The following is a 20,692-nucleotide window of genomic DNA, read 5'->3' on the forward strand; positions in this document are numbered from 1 at the left end:
GAGCATGTAAAATTTAAAATTGATTGTCGAAATTCATTATCTACATAAATTTGAAAAATTAGCTCCATAAATTTAGTAATAACAAACCATCTTAAGGTTTTTTTTTTAGTCTAGCCTAATCAAAAAATTGAATCGAAGCTTTCAAATCACTGGGTACAAATTTTATTCCATCATCAGTCATACTCATTCGAAAATGAACTTGAGGGAGAACAGAATTCACAAAAACTGGTTCGCAAAATAATCACGACTCGTACTCATTTTTTTCCGTGCTGTCCACACTTCTGGAAAACCTATAGAAAAAGTAGAAAAGTCAGGGAATTTCAGAAATTTCGAGCAATTTTTACTCAAAGTCAGGGAATCTTTTGAAAGTGTTCATCAGTAATTTCTTAGGCTAATAATTCTAGTAGTTTTATTGTATTCATTTCGGAAAAAATTTCCCTCGCATTGCTCGGGTAATTTTGTTTAGTTCAGGAATGGAACCGAACGCATTGAAAAATGTGAATTTTTTTATACGAAGGAGGGGTAATTTTAAAAACACGGTGTTTTTATTTTGAAAAAAAAGGTCTGGAAAAATGGAAAAATTATCCTGGAAAACTTGGAAAAGTCAGGGAAAATCATTTTTAGAAACGAGTGGACTGTTTTCCCAAAAAAAGCAACTGTAGTCAGCAAAAAAATTCAAAAAAGTGACAAAACATGGGCAAATATCAACATTTAACATTTCAAAACAGATAAAAAAAACCACTGATAAAACCAGAACTTTTCAGTACTCATTAAAATTCAAAATTGAATTCGTACGTAAAAATTTGCATAATTTCATGAAAAACCCGGACTTTTTTGTCTAAAAAAAGTGGAACCAGACTATTTTGCGACTTTCTGACGAAAAAACGAGTTTTTTTTAAAAACAACTTCTGACAACAAATGTGAAAATTTTTGCAATTTGTGGCAAAAAGAAATATTATTGACAATTACCACAAAAGGAAGAGCTTTTAAGCAATTTATGGCAAAAAAGCGACATATTTTGTACAATTTTTGGAAAAAAGTGAGACTTTTTGGATTTTTTTTCAAACATCTTTAATTTTACAGGTAGCAAGCGATACTTTTTGCAGTTTTTAGCAAAAAAAGCGAAACTTTTGGGTAATTTTAGTAAAAAAAAAAAAAAAAAAAAAAAAAAAATGGTAAAACTTAGGTACTTTGGTGTACCAATTTTGATAAAAAGCGAGAATTTGGTTGAAAAGAAGGACTTTGATAATTTTCGCAGAAAGCAAGACTCTTGTTTGAAACTATTGACCAAAAAAGTGATATTTTCAATTTTGCAATTTTTGTCAAAACAGTTGAACTATTTTGCAAATGTATTAATGAAAAGTGGGATGTTTTAGTAATTTTTGACAAAAAAGCTACTTTTGGGTACCTACTCATTTTTTAAAAAAAAGATACCTATACGTATTTAAACAAATTTTGCTAAAAATCGAACTTTTTGTCAATTTTTCGCCCAAAGCAAGACATTTTGGCAATTATTGTCTAAGAAAAAAGATTCTTCGCGATTGCAGAAAATCCTACACCTTTTCGAAGAATTTTCAGCTGAAAGTACTTTCAAGATTTTTGAAAAAGTGCCATGCGACAGATGAGTTACCTTCAGATTTTAGGAGGAATAGGAAAATTGCTATCAATTTTTTTGGACATTTTTGGAAAATTACAGCTACGAGTATAACAAACGTTTGATCGGTTTTCGTAAATTATCGAAGAAGAGATATGCGGTCTGTCAAAGTAGATTGACTGCCGAAATTCTGATCCATTTTGATGGGTCGTAGGACACCTTTTTCAAAAATATCGATAATCATACCGGCGAATTTTAGGCTCAAAATTCTTCGAAATTTCTCAGAAACAGTTTCGCAGAAATATTTGAATTTCTTGCAAAATTTTACCTCATCTTTGGTCGCAGAGAGCGTTTTTGAATGATTCTGCAACAGTTCATTTCGACTTGAAAATGGATCGAGGAGCAACTTTATTAAATCGTTGCGTCAAATTTCCTCAATTTTCACACCAAAAGACTGTCATTTTTTTTGTAAAAAAATGAGTCGAAGAACAAGATGTTGAAAAATTACGCAAAATAATCGCAAAAAGTGTTCATTTTATATACTTTTATTTACTTTTCAAATTCGATATCTAGTACATACATATTGAAATCTTAAAATATTGAAAATTATCTAAATTATTCTAGTATGTTTTAAGTCTAATAACTGTAATTATGCGTACCGCGTTCTTAGAAAATATTTTTAAACTACCTACACGTACGTACTTACATTATTTCATTCGTTTAAATAAAGCTAGATCCAAATATATTATCATAATTGTATGAAGGGTCGTAGTAAGAATTATAATTAGATCGCGGATTTGCGTTTCGGTTGAAATAAGATTGTCTCGTTGAATTATTTGCTTGAGAATTATTACGAATGCAAAACTGATAGCGCCCGTTTATGGGATCACATGTCATGCATTTACAATAATTATTCTGTCTCTGGGTCTGGGATCTGTTTGCTGTCATGATTTCATCCAGTTTATTCTGAATGTTTCGTTGATCACGTTCGTATTTGTACTTAAATTCATCAAATTTATCCTCAAGATCATATATAGAATCGTGCAAATCATTAGCTGTGTCGTCAAGGTGGTCATGAAGGGGGCTAAGGTTGATGTCGTATCCATTTCCATACCTATGACCAGTATTTCCGTAATATTCATTACGTCGTCTGTTCAATCCATTATACGAGTATCCACGTGCTCCTGAATTCACGAAGTACGAAGTTTCAAGATAAGACAACCTGCTATCCGTCAAATTTTCACAGGCGGATAATCTGAGTTCCAAGGATCGTAGTTTATTTTCCAGTTCCGATAACTTTGCTTGTTCTGAACGAACTCCCTGTTTTCGAGACAAACAATAAAAATTAGAACTCGTATGATTGATAGGTACCTATATGTATAGAAAATGCTTAAGATGGAAAAATCAAAACATCAATTTGATTTGAGAGAATCAATTGATCAAATTTCAGAAATCGTGTAGAGTTTTTAAAATAGGTACTTAGAGTAAGAGAACCAAATATTTACCGTCAATCCTTGCGAAGAAGACTGTAATGGTCCAGTTGACGTTGATTCGACCATAGGGAAAAATTCGTTCAATTTCATTTGCAGATCAATCGTCTTCTTGTAGATTTCCCGCATTGCACTCAAGTACCTAGGCATCTGCTGATCGAAGTTATTCGAGCGGGTTTTCAAATCCATTTCATATTGTTTGGTTTTTGTGAAAATTGATTCTAGGTGGTCGTAGAATATTCCTGCTTGTGGTGGATTAAGCTGTCGGTTTGCAATTTTCTTTTCCAAATCATCGATCTGGCTCGCGAAATCATTAATAGATGTCATCGGGTCGTAGAATGCCATGATTTTTTTCTTACTGATGGAACTAGCACGAAAAAAATATTCGAAAATGATCGCGATATAAATAATTGCACGTTATTATCAAACTACCTGGTAGATGAACCGACAAAACTAAATGACAACTTGATGATTCACAGTATGTACTAACACAGTAACACTGAAGTAAATGAAAACTGCTCTGGAATGTAGGAAGTAGGAACCAGGAACACATTACTTGACAGTTGACGGTTTCACCACATTGGGTAACCGGGTAGGTGGGGTAAGGCTGGAACCTGAAACTAGAACTAACTATTCAATTCAAACAAAAAGTAATTTTGTGACCTGCATGTAGGGGTAGTTCGGGAGGTGAAGAAACAATTCTTGGAATTTGGAAGTAAGTTGGAAGAGACTGAGAAGAATGAGTAAATACAAATAAATAGTCGTTAGTGTTATAGATCGAACAATGAGAAAAGACAACAAAGAATACTAAATGTAAGTAAAACTCTGTGCTGTTTGTTGTCTAAAGTCTCCGCTTTGAGCGCCGAACAGTCGGTAGTGTTAATGTAGGTGAGTAGGTGGATAGGTTTAGGTAGGTAGGTAGGCACGTATTATTAATCGCAATTTTCAGTATGGTCTGTTGACATTTAAAACTTTGAATTGATAGCCAAACAGAAAAGTAAATAATTTAATCTTTTATCATCGCTTTAGATTCTAGTAGTCTTGGCAAATCAAGTACGAAATCGGAAAAAATCCTGTAAACGATTTTATTGTTGAGAAAATATTCATAGGGGTCTCGTTCAACATTTCCAACAAAGTCAGCTATCTTACACCTGAAGATAGCCTCTGTAGAGGGCATCTTAAGTCCACAATTTCAGTTTTTCGAAAATGGCTCAAAAAATACGCCATCTCTACGCAAAAATAGCTCAGACCAAAATTAATCAGCGTCAAATTCTCTACAAAATGAAATGATAGGTACCAAACATGCGCCTCATAATTGCACTTTTTTGAAAAATTCAAATTTTTCTAAAAAAATCATATTTTTATAATTTTTTTTCTCAAAGGAGTGAAACCGGAAAGTTATAAAAAATTTTGCAACAATACTTCTGTCAAAAAAGAGCCCTTTTCCAATCCCATGCAAAACCACTATCTCATTCATAGCAAAACCGATCCGAAGTTCCCTAAGTTGTGAAAATTGTGCACCTACAGTCGCATCTGTTTCTTGATCGATAGGTACTGACCAGAAAGAGGGTGAGGGGGGTGGTTGCGATCTTAGATAACTCGTATAGCACCACTCTTGAAACATCAACCCGCACCCTTTCTCACCCAGCGATCTTCATAATTTCATGGGTTCTCAAATTTTGACTTCTCAAATCGAAAATAATGTCGTTTTACTTGAAATTTCCCAAAATAAGGTCTCATCATTCCAAGCAAAACTGCTAGAAAGTCCAAACTTTTGCTAAAAAAAAAAAAAAACTAGAAAACCTATTTTTCATAAAAGATTCGTAAATAATTTTCTCAATGTTTACCTAAATCGGTTCTTCATTTTAAAAATGTACAATTTTGTCCTGAAAAAATGAAAAATTGTGATTTTTTGAGATAATATATTTTTTTTGACTTTTAAGAACACTTGGGAAAAAACTGAGTTAATATCTTGGCATTAATTTAACAAATTGGCCTCTTCAACTTTTGGATATCAAGTCTGGCTTTTGAGAACCCAGAAAAAAATTTGCCTCACTGTCAATGAATTAAAAAAAAATGCGATGAATTCTCGATAAGTATTAAGTCAGACTTTTGAAAACTTTCGAAAAAAGCCAATGTGAAGTAATAGATACTTTTTCGGGACCTGAAATTGTGTTAGTTTCGAGATTATTGCATTGAATCGTTAGGTTAGTCGAGACTCTACTAAGTCTCCCCCCCCTTCTCACACTGTATGAAAATTGTTTATAACGAGGCGAGATCTAGTTAGAATTTTTTTTGTTGCAGTTTTTCACCAAAAATAAGACGTTGAAATTCTACCGAAACATGAAATAATTTTTAAAACACTTGAGAAGAGCCAATCTCATCGTTATAAAAATAGATTTCATGTAGAACAATATTGTCGTTTTTTCTTGAATTATAAAATGTGAAATATTCTTTAGAATTTGAACATGAATGTCACAAAACATCACAACACAAAGATGAAAAGTTTCGCAAAATTTCGATTTCATTTTCATCTCAGTTTTCGCCCATATATCTTGGTTGGGATGCATTCTACAAAAAATAACTTTTCAAAAATATTTTCCCCATTGAATACAATTTTGGATAATTTTGAAAAAATGCTTCATTTTATCTGATAGTGAATTTTAAGAGGAACATTTTTGATTCTCGTGAATTTTCTTGTCCGATGAGCTATTATACAGAGTTGAAAGTGAATGAATTTCATGATTCTGCAAACTTTCAGAAATTCCGAAGCTAAATTTATGCATGAATTTAGCTTCGGAAATCAACATAACCTTATGGAGAGAATTAAGGAAAATCCTGAATTTACAAAATAAGTGATCACTCGAATTCATTTTTTTCAAATATAACCATCTAATTGTTTGGCCCAAATTCTCTCTCGAAAATAAACAGCTACTGTCTTCGTTTGGCTTGACGTCAGTTTTGCTCATCAACTTGATACCTTGAAAAGGCTACGACTTGGATTTTGAGAATAAATATCATAGTTTAAAAAATGATCACATCGATGAATATTGAATAATGCAATTCTGAATGTGAAAAAATTTTTATATTACAACTTTTTGACTTGGAATAAAATTTAAAGAGTTATTCACACCCAAACTTTGCGAGTTCGCAATAATTCTTGAATTTTTTTAGCAATTTTTTGAACCCAATGTTTTTTTGAATTTTACTCGTGGCTATAAAAGTTGTGGTGACTACATTTGTTCTTTTTTTTTTGACAAACAAACAATTTTTTGGTCATTTTCTACGTTGCGATATTTCATGTCGGTTTAAATTGACTGAAATAATAAATTATCAATTTACCAAGTTGAACCATTTAATCGTAAAGTATCGATATCTTCGAATAATATAGCATAATATTCATTTGTTTGATTAACATAATAAGCTTATCTAGCAACATAACACTCAAAAACATGAACTGAGTAATTCAGAATCCAGACACTAAAAAGCTCAACTTCTCTTTAGTAACAAGCTTACGAAATTTAATGCTGGAACAATACCTACACGTAAATTACTAATTTGTAGAAGGTTGTGTTGAATTTGGATTTTGTTGTTGTTGACTTAAGCCGGCCAGTGAATAATTCGTGGTGCCGACTTGATTCTGAAGTAATCGCTGTTGAGCCAAGATCGTTTGTTGTTGTAGTTGCTGCCACCGCAACTGTTGTAGCTGTTGCTGTTGATATAGTAATGTTGGTGGATTTGGTGTTGCTGGTACTAGTGATGGCGATGATGATGGTACTGATGGCAGTACTTGCTGCATCTGCAATGATGATATACTTGATGCAGGATTTGTCGTCATATTGGTCTGAAAAAAGGCAGTAGTATGTACAAATTCTCTCCGTTAAGTTTAATGGCAACTTTATAGTCATTTATTCGAAATAGAGGTTTATCTTCGTTTGAAAAAATTCTCGTGATATTTAAATTCAATCAATCAATCATTTATTTGAAAAATTTCAAGAATAATTTCAAGAATACAAGATACCCCCTCCCCCAATGCGCAAAAATTCAGTTTATAATGTGAAGGGGAGGGGGTCAGCCGGGTCACTATAACCAAGAATTATAAAATTCATCTCTTGATATGTACCTATGTACCAGAAACAAAATAATTATTTGACATGGTGTGAGATAGGTACCTAGTAATTAGTATATAGGCCTAAAGTTCCAAGATTTGAAAAATGAATTTGCAAACATCGTTATTTAGCTCGATGGGAAATTAAATTATTTTAACGTCAAAATAGATTAAGTATTTACCAGTAAGCTTTTCCTTTGCCCGATGAGGAGACTTGCTGGACGTTTAGTTTCGGTCGATTCTGTTGGTTTTATGATTTTCTTCAGCTTCGTTTGAAGGTCGATCACTATTTGTTGGATTTCTTTAGAAATTTTTTGTTGATTTTGAAGAGAGTCGCCTTCGTCGACGTTAGCTTCAATCTGGATTTGATTTGAGATAAACATGTCGTATAGTTGAGAAAGGTGATTGTACAGTATTTCGGCCTTTGTTGCGCAGATATCATTCTGTGTTTCTAACGATTCCATTTGTCTGATCAGGTAACTTTGTTTTCGGAGTTGTGAGTGTAAATTTTTCGCCGTTTCGGACTGTTTTGTTGCATTGGTTTCTTCGATGTTGATGATTTCGCTTGCTGGTGCAGTTGATTCGGTCGACGATAGAACTTTCATTAATCTTATTTTAAGATCGATCGCATTCAAGTAGATGTCTCGTATTGTACTGAAGCAGGTGGGTGGCACTTCGGACTGATTCTCGCTGCTGGTTTTCAATTGGGTTTCATATGATTTCACGTTCTCGTAAACTGATGTCAAATGATCGTAAAATATTTTTGCTTCGAGCGCGTTAAGCTGTCGATTTGATAATGCGGTTTCCAAATCGGCGATTTGATTTGCAAAATCATCAACGTTTTTGCTACTAAATGCCATGATGTACTTTTTGAAAATGTGGAGTATTATTTTCTAAATGTGAATTGTCACCGAAGAACTTTCAAAATACACTATTTACTAGTTACTACTCAACTACACTTGAACGCGAGGTGAATAATGGTATAAATTTAAATTTCAGATCGATGAAGAATACACATAATATGTTTTAAACGTTTTTAGTCTTCACTACTTTCGTTATTCTGACGAAGTGACGATACTAAAACTGTGATCCAATCTAAAGCCAAACCAATACCCGAACAGCGAACTACCTACAATATGTTTTGAAAGACAGAAAGAGGATCTGTAGGTTGGTGGTGATGCTTCGGTTGGAGGGTGGAGGGCAATGTTGATAGTATTGAAAGAGACAAAGAGATGGTGCAAGATGAAAAGAGTCTGAATGGGGATAGGCGGAAAGTGAGAAGAGACAAGGGTTGTCCAAGGTCCACGCTTTCAATGCAATTCTCACTTTACCTATACTTATAATAATGAAAATACATTGTCTTTCGTTTTTCGTCGATCTCCGGAAGTCAGGACTCACAAGGGAGCCTCTTGAGGTGTCACACTCCGATTTGAACGGGACTGCGATTTTTGGAAAGAGCATAGTCTAAAAACCCCAAAATCAAATTTTCAGCTGCCCAAGTTCATTTTTCAATTTTTGGCGAATTTTTGAAAATTCAAAATTGACTGTTTTTGGCGATTTATGTTTTTTTTAAAAGTACGTTCTTGATCAATAAAAAATGGTAAAAATAAGTCCCGAAAGTAATATTAATTGCCCAAATCCAAATTTCACCATTTCCAGCCATTCTGGAGCCTCCAGCGCGATTTTTCAATTTCTCTAGAATTTTGAATTTGCTCCAGAAGGCGTGAATATGAAGTTGGGCAGCTAGAAATCGAGTTGTGTATTATACTTGACCTGTTTAACGAGTTCATCCACATTGGAGCCGATTTTGAGAGTGACACCTCAAGTGTGGTTTTTTGACCAGCTTTTTTCAAAATTAAAAAATCCAAAAAATCAAAAGATAACCGTTTGTAAAGAAATTTTTGAAATTTGTGCGAATCGCTGTATTTCTTCAACAACTAACCCCCGGAGCGCAAATTTTACCATTTCCAGCCGTTTTGGAGCGAGAGTGACACCTCAAAAAACCACTCCTGAGGCAGAATGGCCTGCAACCGTGTTCATGTTCAATCGACGAAGCGTGTTGAAATTGGGGTTCAAAGCAAATTCCAGCTTTCCAATTTCATCGGGTAAAATTATGTGGAAATTTGAACACTCGAAAATCTGTTGGAGGCTCCACAACTGCTCAAAAGGGTTCGAAACCATTTCCAATCGAATTTTTTTGGGGGAGGGGGGGATAAAAATAAGGTACATACCGAATTTCAGTCTTCTTGGTAAATTTGACAAGGTTTTGATTCGTTGACATTTTTAAATTGAAGATTTTCAAAAATTTACTAAATATCAAACAATGCTCTTTAGCACCAAAATTTTGGCTAAAGCGATGTGTTTTTGGTTCCAAAATTTGTTTACTACATTTATGATACCTTCCTTTTTACAAACGTATTTAGAGATGCTGAGTTCGAATATCCACGTGCCCCTTTTCTTCCATATTTCATCAACTTTTCATCAGTGACGTTGCTAGGATTTTCTCAGGAGGGCCAAGTAAGATTTTTCAGTTGAGGAAAGTCAAAATTTAAGATAATTTTGCTCAAATTATTCGATTTAATTTCATAAAAATGCAGATAAAATTGTTGCGAAGGGGCAGGAGAGATTTTTTGAAAAATTGTTTCAGTAAGCAAAAAATTCTTTATATTTTTGTAATAAGTAAAATTTTTATCCGCTGGAGGAGGTCTTTCACTTTCTCCTTTTTCCTCTTGGCTAAATTCACGTCAAAAAGCAAAAATTTTGCAATTTCAACAAAAAATAGTAATTTTTTTGGAATTATTTTTGGCAATCAAATCGTATTTTTTCGCCATTCTTTTCAAAAAATCACTGCAGTTCTTGGGTAGGTACAAAAAAAAAACAATATTTTTAATTTACAAAAAAGCTAGCATTTTTAGTGATTTTCGGCAAAAAGCAAAATTTGTTGGCAATTTTTTCTCAGAATTTTTGAAATTATTTTTTTACGGTTTTTAAAGAATAGAATTTCCAGAGAAAAATTTTGTAACCTTTTTATAAATTGAACTGCAAATAATTGTGATAGTTGATGTTGGGGAAAGTTTGACAGATGTAGGTATCAAAAATAATTAATGAAAATCTCCTTAATTTTTTATTGTTTGTAAAATTGATTTGAACGAAAAGACGATACAGATTTAGATCCTCGTCACATACTTAATATATAATTTTCCTCAGAAAACTTGGTGAAAAAGGTGATAAAATAGACGTTCTCTTTTTTTTCTTGATTTTGTTGCGGGCTTGATTTTTCACAGATCCGTGATATCGTTTGATGACCTCATACACGTGATCTGATTTTGAAAAAATCGAAGACCCCTCGTGCAAAAATCCACCGATTTGGCATGGAATGGTCCATCAGTAGGTATTCAGTATTATTATATGTACTCCAAACGAATTTCCCAAAATTCCAAAATGGAATTCGATCAAAATCGAAAACCTCGGCGCGGCGTTATTTTACCGGTTACGATTTTGTTGAGATGTGAAAAATTGTTTGTGAGCAGTCAAAGTTGTTGAAAACAGATGATGAAATTTTGCATTTTGAAGCATCAGGTAAATTTTTTTTGCGAGTCTTATGAATTAAAAAACGGTAAAAATGTTTATCAACTTGGCTTTTTGTTTCGATCTACATGCATTTTAGCTTCGGAAATCAACATAATCTTTTGGAGAGAATTGAGGAAAATTCTGAATTTACAAAATAAGTGATCACTCGAATTCATTTTTTTTCAAGTACTTATCACCATCTAATTGTTTGGTCCAAATTCCCTCACGAATATTCAAGACATTTATTGGGTATAATGTACTTATTTCTCTCAGGTGTTAGATCATGGTAGTGGATAATAATCACAAAATGAACAGCGGCTGTCTTTGTTTGACTTGACGTCAGTTTAGCTCATCAACTTGATACTTGAAAAGGCTACGAATACTTACGTTTTGAGAATAAATATCATAGTTTTTTTGAAAAATGATCACATCGATGAATATTGAATAATGCATTTGAAAGTGAACAAATTTTTACGTTACAATTTTTTGACCTGAAATAAAATTTAAAAAGTTATTCACACTCAAACTTTGCAAGTTCGCAATAATTTTTGAAATTTTTTAGCGATTTTGTCAACCCAATTTTTTTTTTAAATTTCACTCCTGGCCAAAAAGTTGGAACGACAAACATTGTCTTTTTTTGACGAACTATCAATTTGTTTAGTAATTTTCTACGTTGCGATATTTTGTTAGTTTAAATCTTAAACGGAAATAATAAAATTATTAATTTACCAAGTTGAACCATTTAATCGTAGAATTATCGATAGGCTATCTTCGGAAAATACAGCATATGAGCATGATATTAATTTGTTTGATTAACATACGTAATAGGCTTACTATCTAGCAACATAACACTCGAAACATGAATATTTCAGAATCCAGGCACTAAAAAGCTCAACTTTCTTATACCTAACAAGTTTCCGAAATTTAATGCTGTAACAATAGATTACTAATTCAAAGAAGATGGTGTTGAATTTGGATTCTGTTGTTGCTGTTGCTGGCCTGAGACGCTCGGTGAATAATTCGAGATGCCGATTTGATACTGAAGTAATCGCTGTTGAGCCGACAGCTGTTGCGCTTGTAGTTGCTGCCACCGCATCTGTTGTTGCTGTACTTGCTGTTGTTGTTGTGCTTGCTGCTGTTGTTGTGCTTGCTGCTGTTGTTGTGCTGCAAACTGTTGTTGTTGTTGTGCTAACCGTTGTTGTTGTGCTAACTGATGTTGTTGTGCTAATGGTGGTGGCTGGTATTGCGGCAACGTAGATGTTAAAGATGCAGAACGTGTCAATTGGGTCTGAAAAAGAAAGGTGTTGATAGAAATTCTCTCCGTTGACCAAGTTCAATGACAACTTTATTATAGTAATTTATTCGAAATAACGGGTTCTCTTCGATAAAAAAATGTAATGGATTGCACCAAAATTTAAATTTAGTTTCTTTTGTGGGGGGGGGGGGGGTGTAGGGCGGTCAGCCGGGTCACCATAACCAAGAATTTTAAAATCGATTTTTTGATATCAGAAACAAAATAATTATTTGACACTGTTTGGGATAGTAATTAGTTGGTAGAGTTCCAAGATTTGAAAAATGAATTCGCAAACATCGTTATTTTTAGGTTTTACCTCAATGGGAAATAATTATTTAACTCAAAAATAAATTAAGTATGGTATTTACCGCAAGACGTGAACGTTTATATTCAGTCCCGGTCGATTCGGTTACCGTTGGTTTTATGATTTTCTTCAGCTTCGTTTGAAGATCGATCACTATTTGTTGGATTTCTTTAGAAATTTTTTGTTGATTTTGAAGAGAGTCGCCGTCGTCGACGTTAGCTTCAATCTGGATTTGATTTGAGATAAACATGTCGTAAAGTTGAGAAAGGTGATTGTACAGTATTTCGGCCTTTGTTGCGCAGATATCATTCTGTGTTTCTAACGATTCCATTTGTCTGATGAGGTAACTTTGTTTTCGGAGTTGTAAGTGTAAATTTTTCGCCGTTTCGGACTGTTTTGTTGCATCGATATTGATTTCGCTCGATGATGTTGATTCAGTCGACGATAGAACTTTCGTTAATCTTATTTTAAGATTTGATAATGCGGTTTCCAAATCGGCGATTTGATTTGCGAAATCATCAACGTTTTTGCTACTGGATGCCATGATATTTTTTAAAAATAATGAAGATGTGGAGTATTATTTTCGAAAAGTAAATTGTCACCGACGAACTTTCAAAATACACTATACTCACTACTTAACTACGAATAACTACACTGTACACTTGAACGCGAGATGAATGATGCAATGATGGTATGAATTTCAATTTCAGATCGATGAAGAACACACAAATATTATTCTGACGATACTAAAACGTAAAACGTAAAACTGTGATCCAAACCAATAGCCAATACCCGAACAGCCGGAACAGCGAATAGCGAATTACTCACAACTTACAACATGTTTTGAAATAGGATTATTAGGTGGGGGGCAATGTTGATAGTATTGAGAGAGACAAAGAGACAAAGAGACGATGCGCGCGATGTAGGATGAAAATAGTCTGAATGGGGATAGGCGGAAAGTCAGAAGAGACAGGGGTCGTCCAAGGTCCAGGCTTTTACTGCAATTCTCACTTTATTTGTGTAATAAAAATAAACTGTCTTTTTTCGTCGGTCTCCGGAAGTCAGGACTCAGAAGTCAGGATTAATCAGTTTGTTACGATTTCTAAGTCAGATATATTTCTATAAACTGATCATGGCGAGGGTATCATTTTTTCAAATGATCGGACGGGGCCGAGGGGGTGGAAAAGCGACATCTCACAATGGGCTGTGAGCACCCTCAAAACGCCTGTAATTCAAAAACTTACAATGAATCCTAAAACAATGGTGCAATAATATCCTCCCTTATGTTTTTGGGGTCGCAGAATATACGAATTTGACTATATTTTTTTTGTAGGGGTGAGGGGTGAAAGGGGTGAAAAATTCAAAATTTGACAATAATGATGTGTGATATGTCGAAATGTATGTTTTTGAAGGTGTAGATCACGAATCTGACAATATTTTTTTTCGTAGGGGTGAATGGTGGGGGATGAAGGGGGTAAAAACGGTGAAAAATTCAAAATTTGACCATAATGATGTGTGATATGTCAAAATGTACGTTTTCCAAGGTGAAGGAAGGGTGAAGGGTGGGGGATGAAGAATTTTATGTTGGGGAGCCGTCGAAGTCCCAGTAAGAAAAAATTTGTAACATTTTGACAAAATTCTCTATGATTTTTCACTACAATTGACTGTGGAGGTCGTTGGGGCACTTTCGGTCAAAAATGGCAATTGACATCTTAAAATACACTATCTCAAGTATTACCAGCCACTGGAATTTCCCGTGCGTCTACGTGCGAAAATTTTTTCTATTCCAATTTATGCAGCCAAGTAGGCAAAAAACAAAGTTTTAAGATGAATTTTATCTCTATAATCACTTTATAAAAACTAAAATCCAGTAAATTGATGAAAAGAACTTACTTTCAGTTAAATTATTCATACTTGGCACGTCGAAATGTGCCAAAAAACAATAATTTAATGAAATCGGTGGAGAAATGTGTGGTTTTGAACAAGGAACATGTAGCGAGTAGGATTGCGTCCAACTTGTTTCCTTACGAGACAAGTTGAACTTCGCGCTCTTCAAAGTTCGTGCGCGCGCAGCTAGGTCCATTAGGACCGAGATGTGGCTAGAGCTGAGAACGTTGAGCTACGTAAATCAATGTGTTTGTAGCTGCAGCTGAGATACGTTCCACGTTTAGCTGAGACTTTTCGTGCTGAGGTATTTATATATTGATGTATTTCTTGTGGTCGGATGTGCGTTAGTGTATAATTGTATTTACCTTTAATGAACTTAGACCGTTATTCTGTCATTTTGTGTTTATCTCTTTATTTTAATTTGTGAACTTTCTTAAGCTGAATTATAACTCTTTGCCACGGTAATTGTGTTATGATTTATGCGTTTCGTTTGGCTTATGCTACCCTTTTGCAGTCGTGACCCACTGACAGCCAGTGTTACGTACATGCTATTTTCCATTGAACAAGTGCTAGACTTTTCTTCCATAGAATAAAGGTATCTTTGTTTAATACAAACAGATTTTAGAAAAATATTGTTTGAATAATTATAGTCTAGCGGATCACTAAAAAATATCGTTTACGTGCTGAAGTTTCTTTGGACAATTTTTTTAGTGTTTTTTGAAAAACTGGAAATTTTAAAAAAATGGATAGAGGCTCCAGAATGGCCTGCAACCGTGTTCAAACGACGAAACGTGTTGAAATTGGGCTTCAAAGTGAATTTCAGCTTTCCAATTTCATCGGGTAAAATTGCGTGGAAATTTGAACTCTCGAAAATTTGTCGGAGGCTCCACAACTGCTCAAAAAGGTTCGAAACCATTTCCAATTAATTGGGGGGGGGGGTGAAAATAAGGTACATACCGAATTTCGGTCTTCTTGGTAAATTTGGCAACGTTTTGATTCGTTTACATTTTCAAATTGAAGATTTTCAAAAATTTACTAAAAATCAAACAATGCACTTTAGCACTAAAATGTTGGCTAAAGCGATGTGTTTTTGGTTCCAAAATTTGTTTACTACATAGTACATATCTATGATACCTTCCTTTTTACAAACGTATTTAGAGATGCTGAGTTCGAATATCCACGTGCCCCTTTTCTTCCATATTTCATCAACTTTTCATCAGTGACGTTGCTAGGATTTTCTCAGGAGGGCCAAGTAAGATTTTTCAGTTGAGGAAAGTCAAAATTTAAGATAATTTTGCTCAAATTATTCGATTTAATTTCATAAAAATGTAGATAAAATTGTTGCTAAAGGGGAGGGGGGGGGGATTTTTCGAAAAATTGTTTCAGTAAGCAAATTATATTTTTGTAATACAATTTTTATCCGCTGGAGGAGGTTTTTCACTTTCTCCCTTTTTCTCTTGGCTAAGTTCACGTCAAAAAGCAAAAATTTTGCAATTTCAAAAAAAAAATTAGCAATTTTTTGGCATTAGGTATATTGGCTATCAAATTGTATTTCTTCGCCATTCTTTTCAAAAAATAGTGATTTTTTTGCAGTTCTTGGGCACCAAAAAAAAATTCACAAAGAAACTAGCATTTTTAGTGATTTTTGGCAAAAATCAAAATTTTTTGGCAATTTTTTCTCGGTATTTTTGAAATTACTTTTTTTTTACTGTTTTTAAAGAATGGAATCTCTAAGTACAAAGAAAAATTTTGTAACCTTTTTAGAAATTGAACTGCAAATAATTGTGATAGTTAATACATATTCGGGAAAGTTTGACAGCTGTAGGTAACAAAATTTCCTTAATTTTTTCATTGTCTGTAAAATTGATTTGAACGAAGAGACGATACAGATCTAGATCCTCTTCACTGTCTTTTTTTCTTGATTTTGTTGCGGGCTTGATTTTTTCCAGATCCGTGATATCGTTTGATGACCTCTACACGTGATCTGATTTTGAAAAAAATCGAAGACGCCTCGTGCGAAAATCTGCCGATTTGGCATGGAATGGCCCATCTATTATTGTACTTCAAACGAATTTCCCAAAATTCCAAAATAGAATTCGATGCGTTATTCTACCATTTATTTTACCTGTTACAATTTTGTTGAGATGTAAAAATTGTTTGTGAGCTGTCAAAGTTGTTGAAAACTGATAATGAAATGTTGCATTTTGAAGCCTTAGGTGATTTTTTTTCGAGTCTTATTATGAATTAAAAAACAGCAAAAATGTTTATCAACTTGACTTTTTGTTTCGATCTACTGCATAAATTTGGCTTTGGAAATCAACATTATCTTTTGGAGAGAATTGAGGAAAATTCTGAATTTACAAAATAAGTGATCGCTCGAATTCATTTTTTTTCTACTTATCACCATCTAATTGTTTGGTTCAAATTCTCTCACGAAAATTCGTTTAAGTATATATTTCTCTCAGGTGTTAGATCAAGTGGATAATGCATCACAAAACGAACAGCTGCTGTCTTCGTTTGGCTTGACGTCAGTTTTGCTCATCAACTTGATAATTGAAAAGGCTACGAATAGATTTTGAGAATAAATATCATAGTTTGAAAAATGATAACACCGATGAATATTGAATAGTGCATCTGAAAGTGAACAAATTTTTATACATATTACAACTTTTTGACCTGGAATAAAATTCAAAAAGTTATTCACACTCAAATAATTTTAGAAATTTTTTAGGAATTTTGTGATCCCAGTGTTTTTTTTGAATTTCAGTCGTGGCCATGAAAGTTGTAGTGACAACATTCGTGTTTTTTTTGACAAACCATCAATTTTTTGGTTATTTTCTTATACGTTACGATATTTTGTTGGTTTTTTGAAATTGAAATAATAAAATTATTAATTTACCAAGTTGAACCATTTAATCGTAGAATATCGATATCTTAGGAAAATATAGCATAATATAAATTTGTTTGATTAACATAATCGGTTTATCTAGCAACATAACACTCAAAACATGAATTGTATACCTAATTCAGAATCCATAGACACTAAAAAGATCAACTTCTCTTTAATAACATAAGCTTACGAAATTTAATGCTAGAAGAATCTACACGTAAATTACTGATTCGAAGAAGGTCATGTTGAGTTTGGATTTTGCTGTTGCTGACCTAAGCCAGCCAGTGAATATTTCGAGGTGCCGACTTTATTCGGAATAAATCGCTGTTGATCTAACAGCTGTTGTTGTAGTTGTTGATCCCACCGCATCGATTGTTGCTGTTGCTGTTGTCCTGGTGCTACTGGTGGAATTATTGGTGGTGTTAGTACTGATGGCGATGGTGACAGGAAATCCCCAAATAACGATGATGATAAACTTGATGCAGGATTTGCCAATTGAGCCTGAAAAAGGAAGGCGTTGATAGGTACAAAATTCTCTCCATCGTTATTTTAGCTCAATGGGAAATTAAATTATTTAAAACGTCAAAATAAATTGAGTATTTACCAGTAAGCTGTTCGTTGGATCGGCAAAGATGCTTGCTGAACGTTTATATCCGGTCGATTCCGTTGGTTTTATGATTTTCTTCAGCTTTGTTTGACAGTCGATCACTATTTGTTGGATTTTTGTAGAAATTTTTTGTTGATTTTGAAGAGAATCGCCATCGTCGTCAATGTTGGCTTCAATCTGGATTTGATTTGAGATAAACATGTCGTAAAGTTGAGAAAGGTGCTTGTATAATATTTCTGCCTTTGTTGCGCAGATATCATTCTGTGTTTCTAGCGATTGCATTTGCCTGATTAGGTAACTTTGTTTTCGGAGCTGTAAGTCTAAATTTTTCGCCGTTTCAGACTGTTTTGTTGCATTGGTTTCTTCGATATTGATGATTCCGCTTGCTGATGTTGATTCAGTCGACGATAAAACTTTCGTTAACTTTATTTTAAGATTGATCGTATTCAAGTAGATGTCTCGTATTGTAATGAAGCAGGCGGATGGCACTTCGGACTGATTCTCGTTGCTGGTTTTCAATTGGGTTTCATATGATTTCACGTTCTCGTAAACTGATGTCAAATGATCGTAAAATATTTTTGCTTCGAGCGCGTTAAGCTGTCGATTTGATAATGCGGTTTCCAAATCGGCGATTTGATTTGCAAAATCGTCAACGTTTTTGCTAATAAATGCCATGATACTTTTTAAAAATGATGAAAATGTGGAGTATTATTTTCTAAAAATGTAAATGCCACAGAAGAACTTTCAAAATACACTACTCACTACTTAACTACACTTGAACGCGAGATAAATAATGCTGAATTTAAATTTCAGATCGATGAAGAGCAGATAACTGGGTAATAAGAAAGTAATTTACAAATGTGCTTTGAACGACGTTTTCATTTGAAGCGACACTCAATTAATACCACTTTGTACGAACTGCAATGAACACACATACGTTTGTCGTTTTGAATGCTGACGAGAGGACGAGACTGAACTGAAAAATCATTCCATCCAATACCTGAGCTACATTATATTGTTATGATAAAGGTGGTGGAGATGTTTGGGCCGGAAGGAGGAGAGCAATGTTGAAACTTGAAAGTTTAGTTGAAAGTATTGAATGAGACGATGCAGGATGAAAAGAATAGAAATGGTGATAGGCGGAAAGTGAGAAAAGATTAGACAAGTGTCGCGTCGTCCAAGATCCAGGCTTTCGCCCCAATTCTCACTTCATGTAATAAATTGTCTTTCGTCGATCTCAGGATTAATCATTTGTTACGATTTCCAAGATATAGATTTCTATAAACTGATCATGGCGAGGGCATCATTTTTTCAAATGATCAGACGGGGCCAAGGGGGTGGAAAAGCGACGTAACTTTTTCTGCTTTTCCGATTGTGAGCATCTATACTTTTTTTTGTTGAGACGTTTATTGAAATTGAAACATAACAAAATTGTGTTGGAAAACAGTGCAGATTGAAAAAAAAAATCTTCAGAAATTTTTTAGCTCGGGCAAGGATAAATCAAGAAGCAAACTGAAATGCATCGCCGGCCAAAATTTCAAGTGCAGAAGTGCATTTTTCAAATTTTTGGAGAATTATTTTAAATACTCTATTTGGCCCAAAATTTTACCCAATTGACTTGCAAAGATGAAATTTTTAAATTATTCTTTATTTCTTTTGGTCCCCTCCTGAATCGATTGGTAACGGTTCGAAGCCGTTTTCAGCAATTCTAAAGCCTCAAGCAGATAGGTAGGTACCTATTTGAAAGTTTGATTTTTCGCAAAATGTTACGTAATGAAGTTGGAAAGCTAAAATTTACTTTGCACAATATGCGAAGTCGAGTGGAGATGGTTTCACGTTGTTCTAAAACCTTCACCGTTTAGGAACTAATTTTAGAAAAATTTGTTTGAATTGGTCTATAGTGGATCACTAAAAAGCGTCGACTACGTGCTGATTGCTGAAATTAATCTGGACAATTTTTTCGGTATTTTTTGGAAATTTAAAAAAATGGCGAAGGCCTCAGAACGCTATGGAACCGTGTCCAATTGACTCAGCGTGTTGAAAATTAGGGTTCAAAGTAAATTTAAGCTTTCCAACTTTATTGGGTGAAATTTTGAGGAAATTTCAACTTTCAAAAATCTGTTAGAGGCTCTAGAATTGTTCAAAACGGTTCGAAACTTTTTCTAAACGGTTTTGAAGAGGGGGGGTGAAGAAAAAGTACATAACAAATTTCAGTTTTCTTGGTAAATTTGGCAACGTTTTGATTCTTTCACACAAATTTAAGATTTTCAAAAATTTACCTATTAAAAATCAAAAAATGCACTTTAGCACCTTAAATTTTGGCTGAGGTGATGTGTGTTTTTGGTTCGAATTTTTTTACCATCTAGGTATGATATCCCCCTTTTTTCAAACGTATTTGAGATGCTGAGTTCGAATATCCACATGCTCCCTTTTCTTCCAGATTTTATCAACTTTTCATCAGTGATTTTGCCAGGATTTTCTCAGGAGGGTTAAGCAAGATTTTTGGGTTGAGGAAAGTCAAAATTCAAGATAGTTTTCTAAAAATGGCTCAAATTATTCGATTTAATTTCATAAAATCGGAGATAAAATTGTTGCGGGGGGGGGGGGGATTTTTCGATAAATTATTTCAGTAGTAAACATTTTTTTATATTTTTGTAATAAAACTTGTATCCTCTGGGGGAGGGCTTTCACTTTCTCCTTTTTTCTCATGGCTAAATTCACGTCAAAAAGCAAAAATTTTGCAATTTCAACAAAAAATAGCAATTTTTTGGAATTATTGGCAATCAAATTGTATTTCTTCGCCATTCTTTTCAAAAAATAGAATAGAATTTTAAGAAAGAAAAATTTTGTAACCTGTCCTTTTTATAAATTGAACTGCGAAAATATCTGAACTTTCAATATAGTGAAAATTGAGTGGGGGGCAGAGGCACTGGAGGGGTGTGGATGAG

The 20,692-nt window shown here is 33.9% G+C and overlaps 5 protein-coding genes across 8 annotated transcripts in view; 1 reads left to right on the forward strand and 4 right to left on the reverse strand.

The window, feature by feature from the left end:
• Positions 1-20,692, forward strand: part of CaMKI (Calcium/calmodulin-dependent protein kinase I) — a 481,648-nt gene that overhangs the window by 256,725 nt on the left and 204,231 nt on the right. The window lies entirely within an intron of this gene.
• On the reverse strand, positions 2,124-3,782 carry LOC135843802 (uncharacterized). The gene is made up of 2 exons (XM_065361821.1): positions 3,100-3,782; positions 2,124-2,914 (listed from the first exon to the last, which is right to left on the reverse strand). Exons 1-2 carry the CDS (start codon positions 3,427-3,429, stop codon positions 2,315-2,317), a joined length of 930 nt encoding a protein of 309 aa, XP_065217893.1. The 5' UTR covers positions 3,430-3,782; the 3' UTR covers positions 2,124-2,314.
• On the reverse strand, positions 6,422-8,392 carry LOC135843800 (uncharacterized). Its single transcript, XM_065361819.1, has 2 exons — positions 7,375-8,392; positions 6,422-6,928 (listed from the first exon to the last, which is right to left on the reverse strand). The coding sequence occupies exons 1-2, from the start codon at positions 8,050-8,052 to the stop codon at positions 6,638-6,640; spliced, it is 969 nt and encodes a 322-aa protein (XP_065217891.1). The 5' UTR covers positions 8,053-8,392; the 3' UTR covers positions 6,422-6,637.
• Positions 11,480-13,251, reverse strand: LOC135843701 (putative uncharacterized protein DDB_G0271606). Its single transcript, XM_065361661.1, has 2 exons — positions 12,425-13,251; positions 11,480-12,050 (listed from the first exon to the last, which is right to left on the reverse strand). The coding sequence occupies exons 1-2, from the start codon at positions 12,902-12,904 to the stop codon at positions 11,709-11,711; spliced, it is 822 nt and encodes a 273-aa protein (XP_065217733.1). The 5' UTR covers positions 12,905-13,251; the 3' UTR covers positions 11,480-11,708.
• Positions 17,139-18,743, reverse strand: LOC135844135 (uncharacterized). Its single transcript, XM_065362254.1, has 2 exons — positions 17,742-18,743; positions 17,139-17,638 (listed from the first exon to the last, which is right to left on the reverse strand). The coding sequence occupies exons 1-2, from the start codon at positions 18,417-18,419 to the stop codon at positions 17,378-17,380; spliced, it is 939 nt and encodes a 312-aa protein (XP_065218326.1). The 5' UTR covers positions 18,420-18,743; the 3' UTR covers positions 17,139-17,377.

Source organism: Planococcus citri, chromosome 4 (genome assembly GCF_950023065.1).
Source record: "Planococcus citri chromosome 4, ihPlaCitr1.1, whole genome shotgun sequence".
In the NCBI taxonomy this organism is placed as follows: Eukaryota; Metazoa; Arthropoda; class Insecta; order Hemiptera; family Pseudococcidae; genus Planococcus; species Planococcus citri.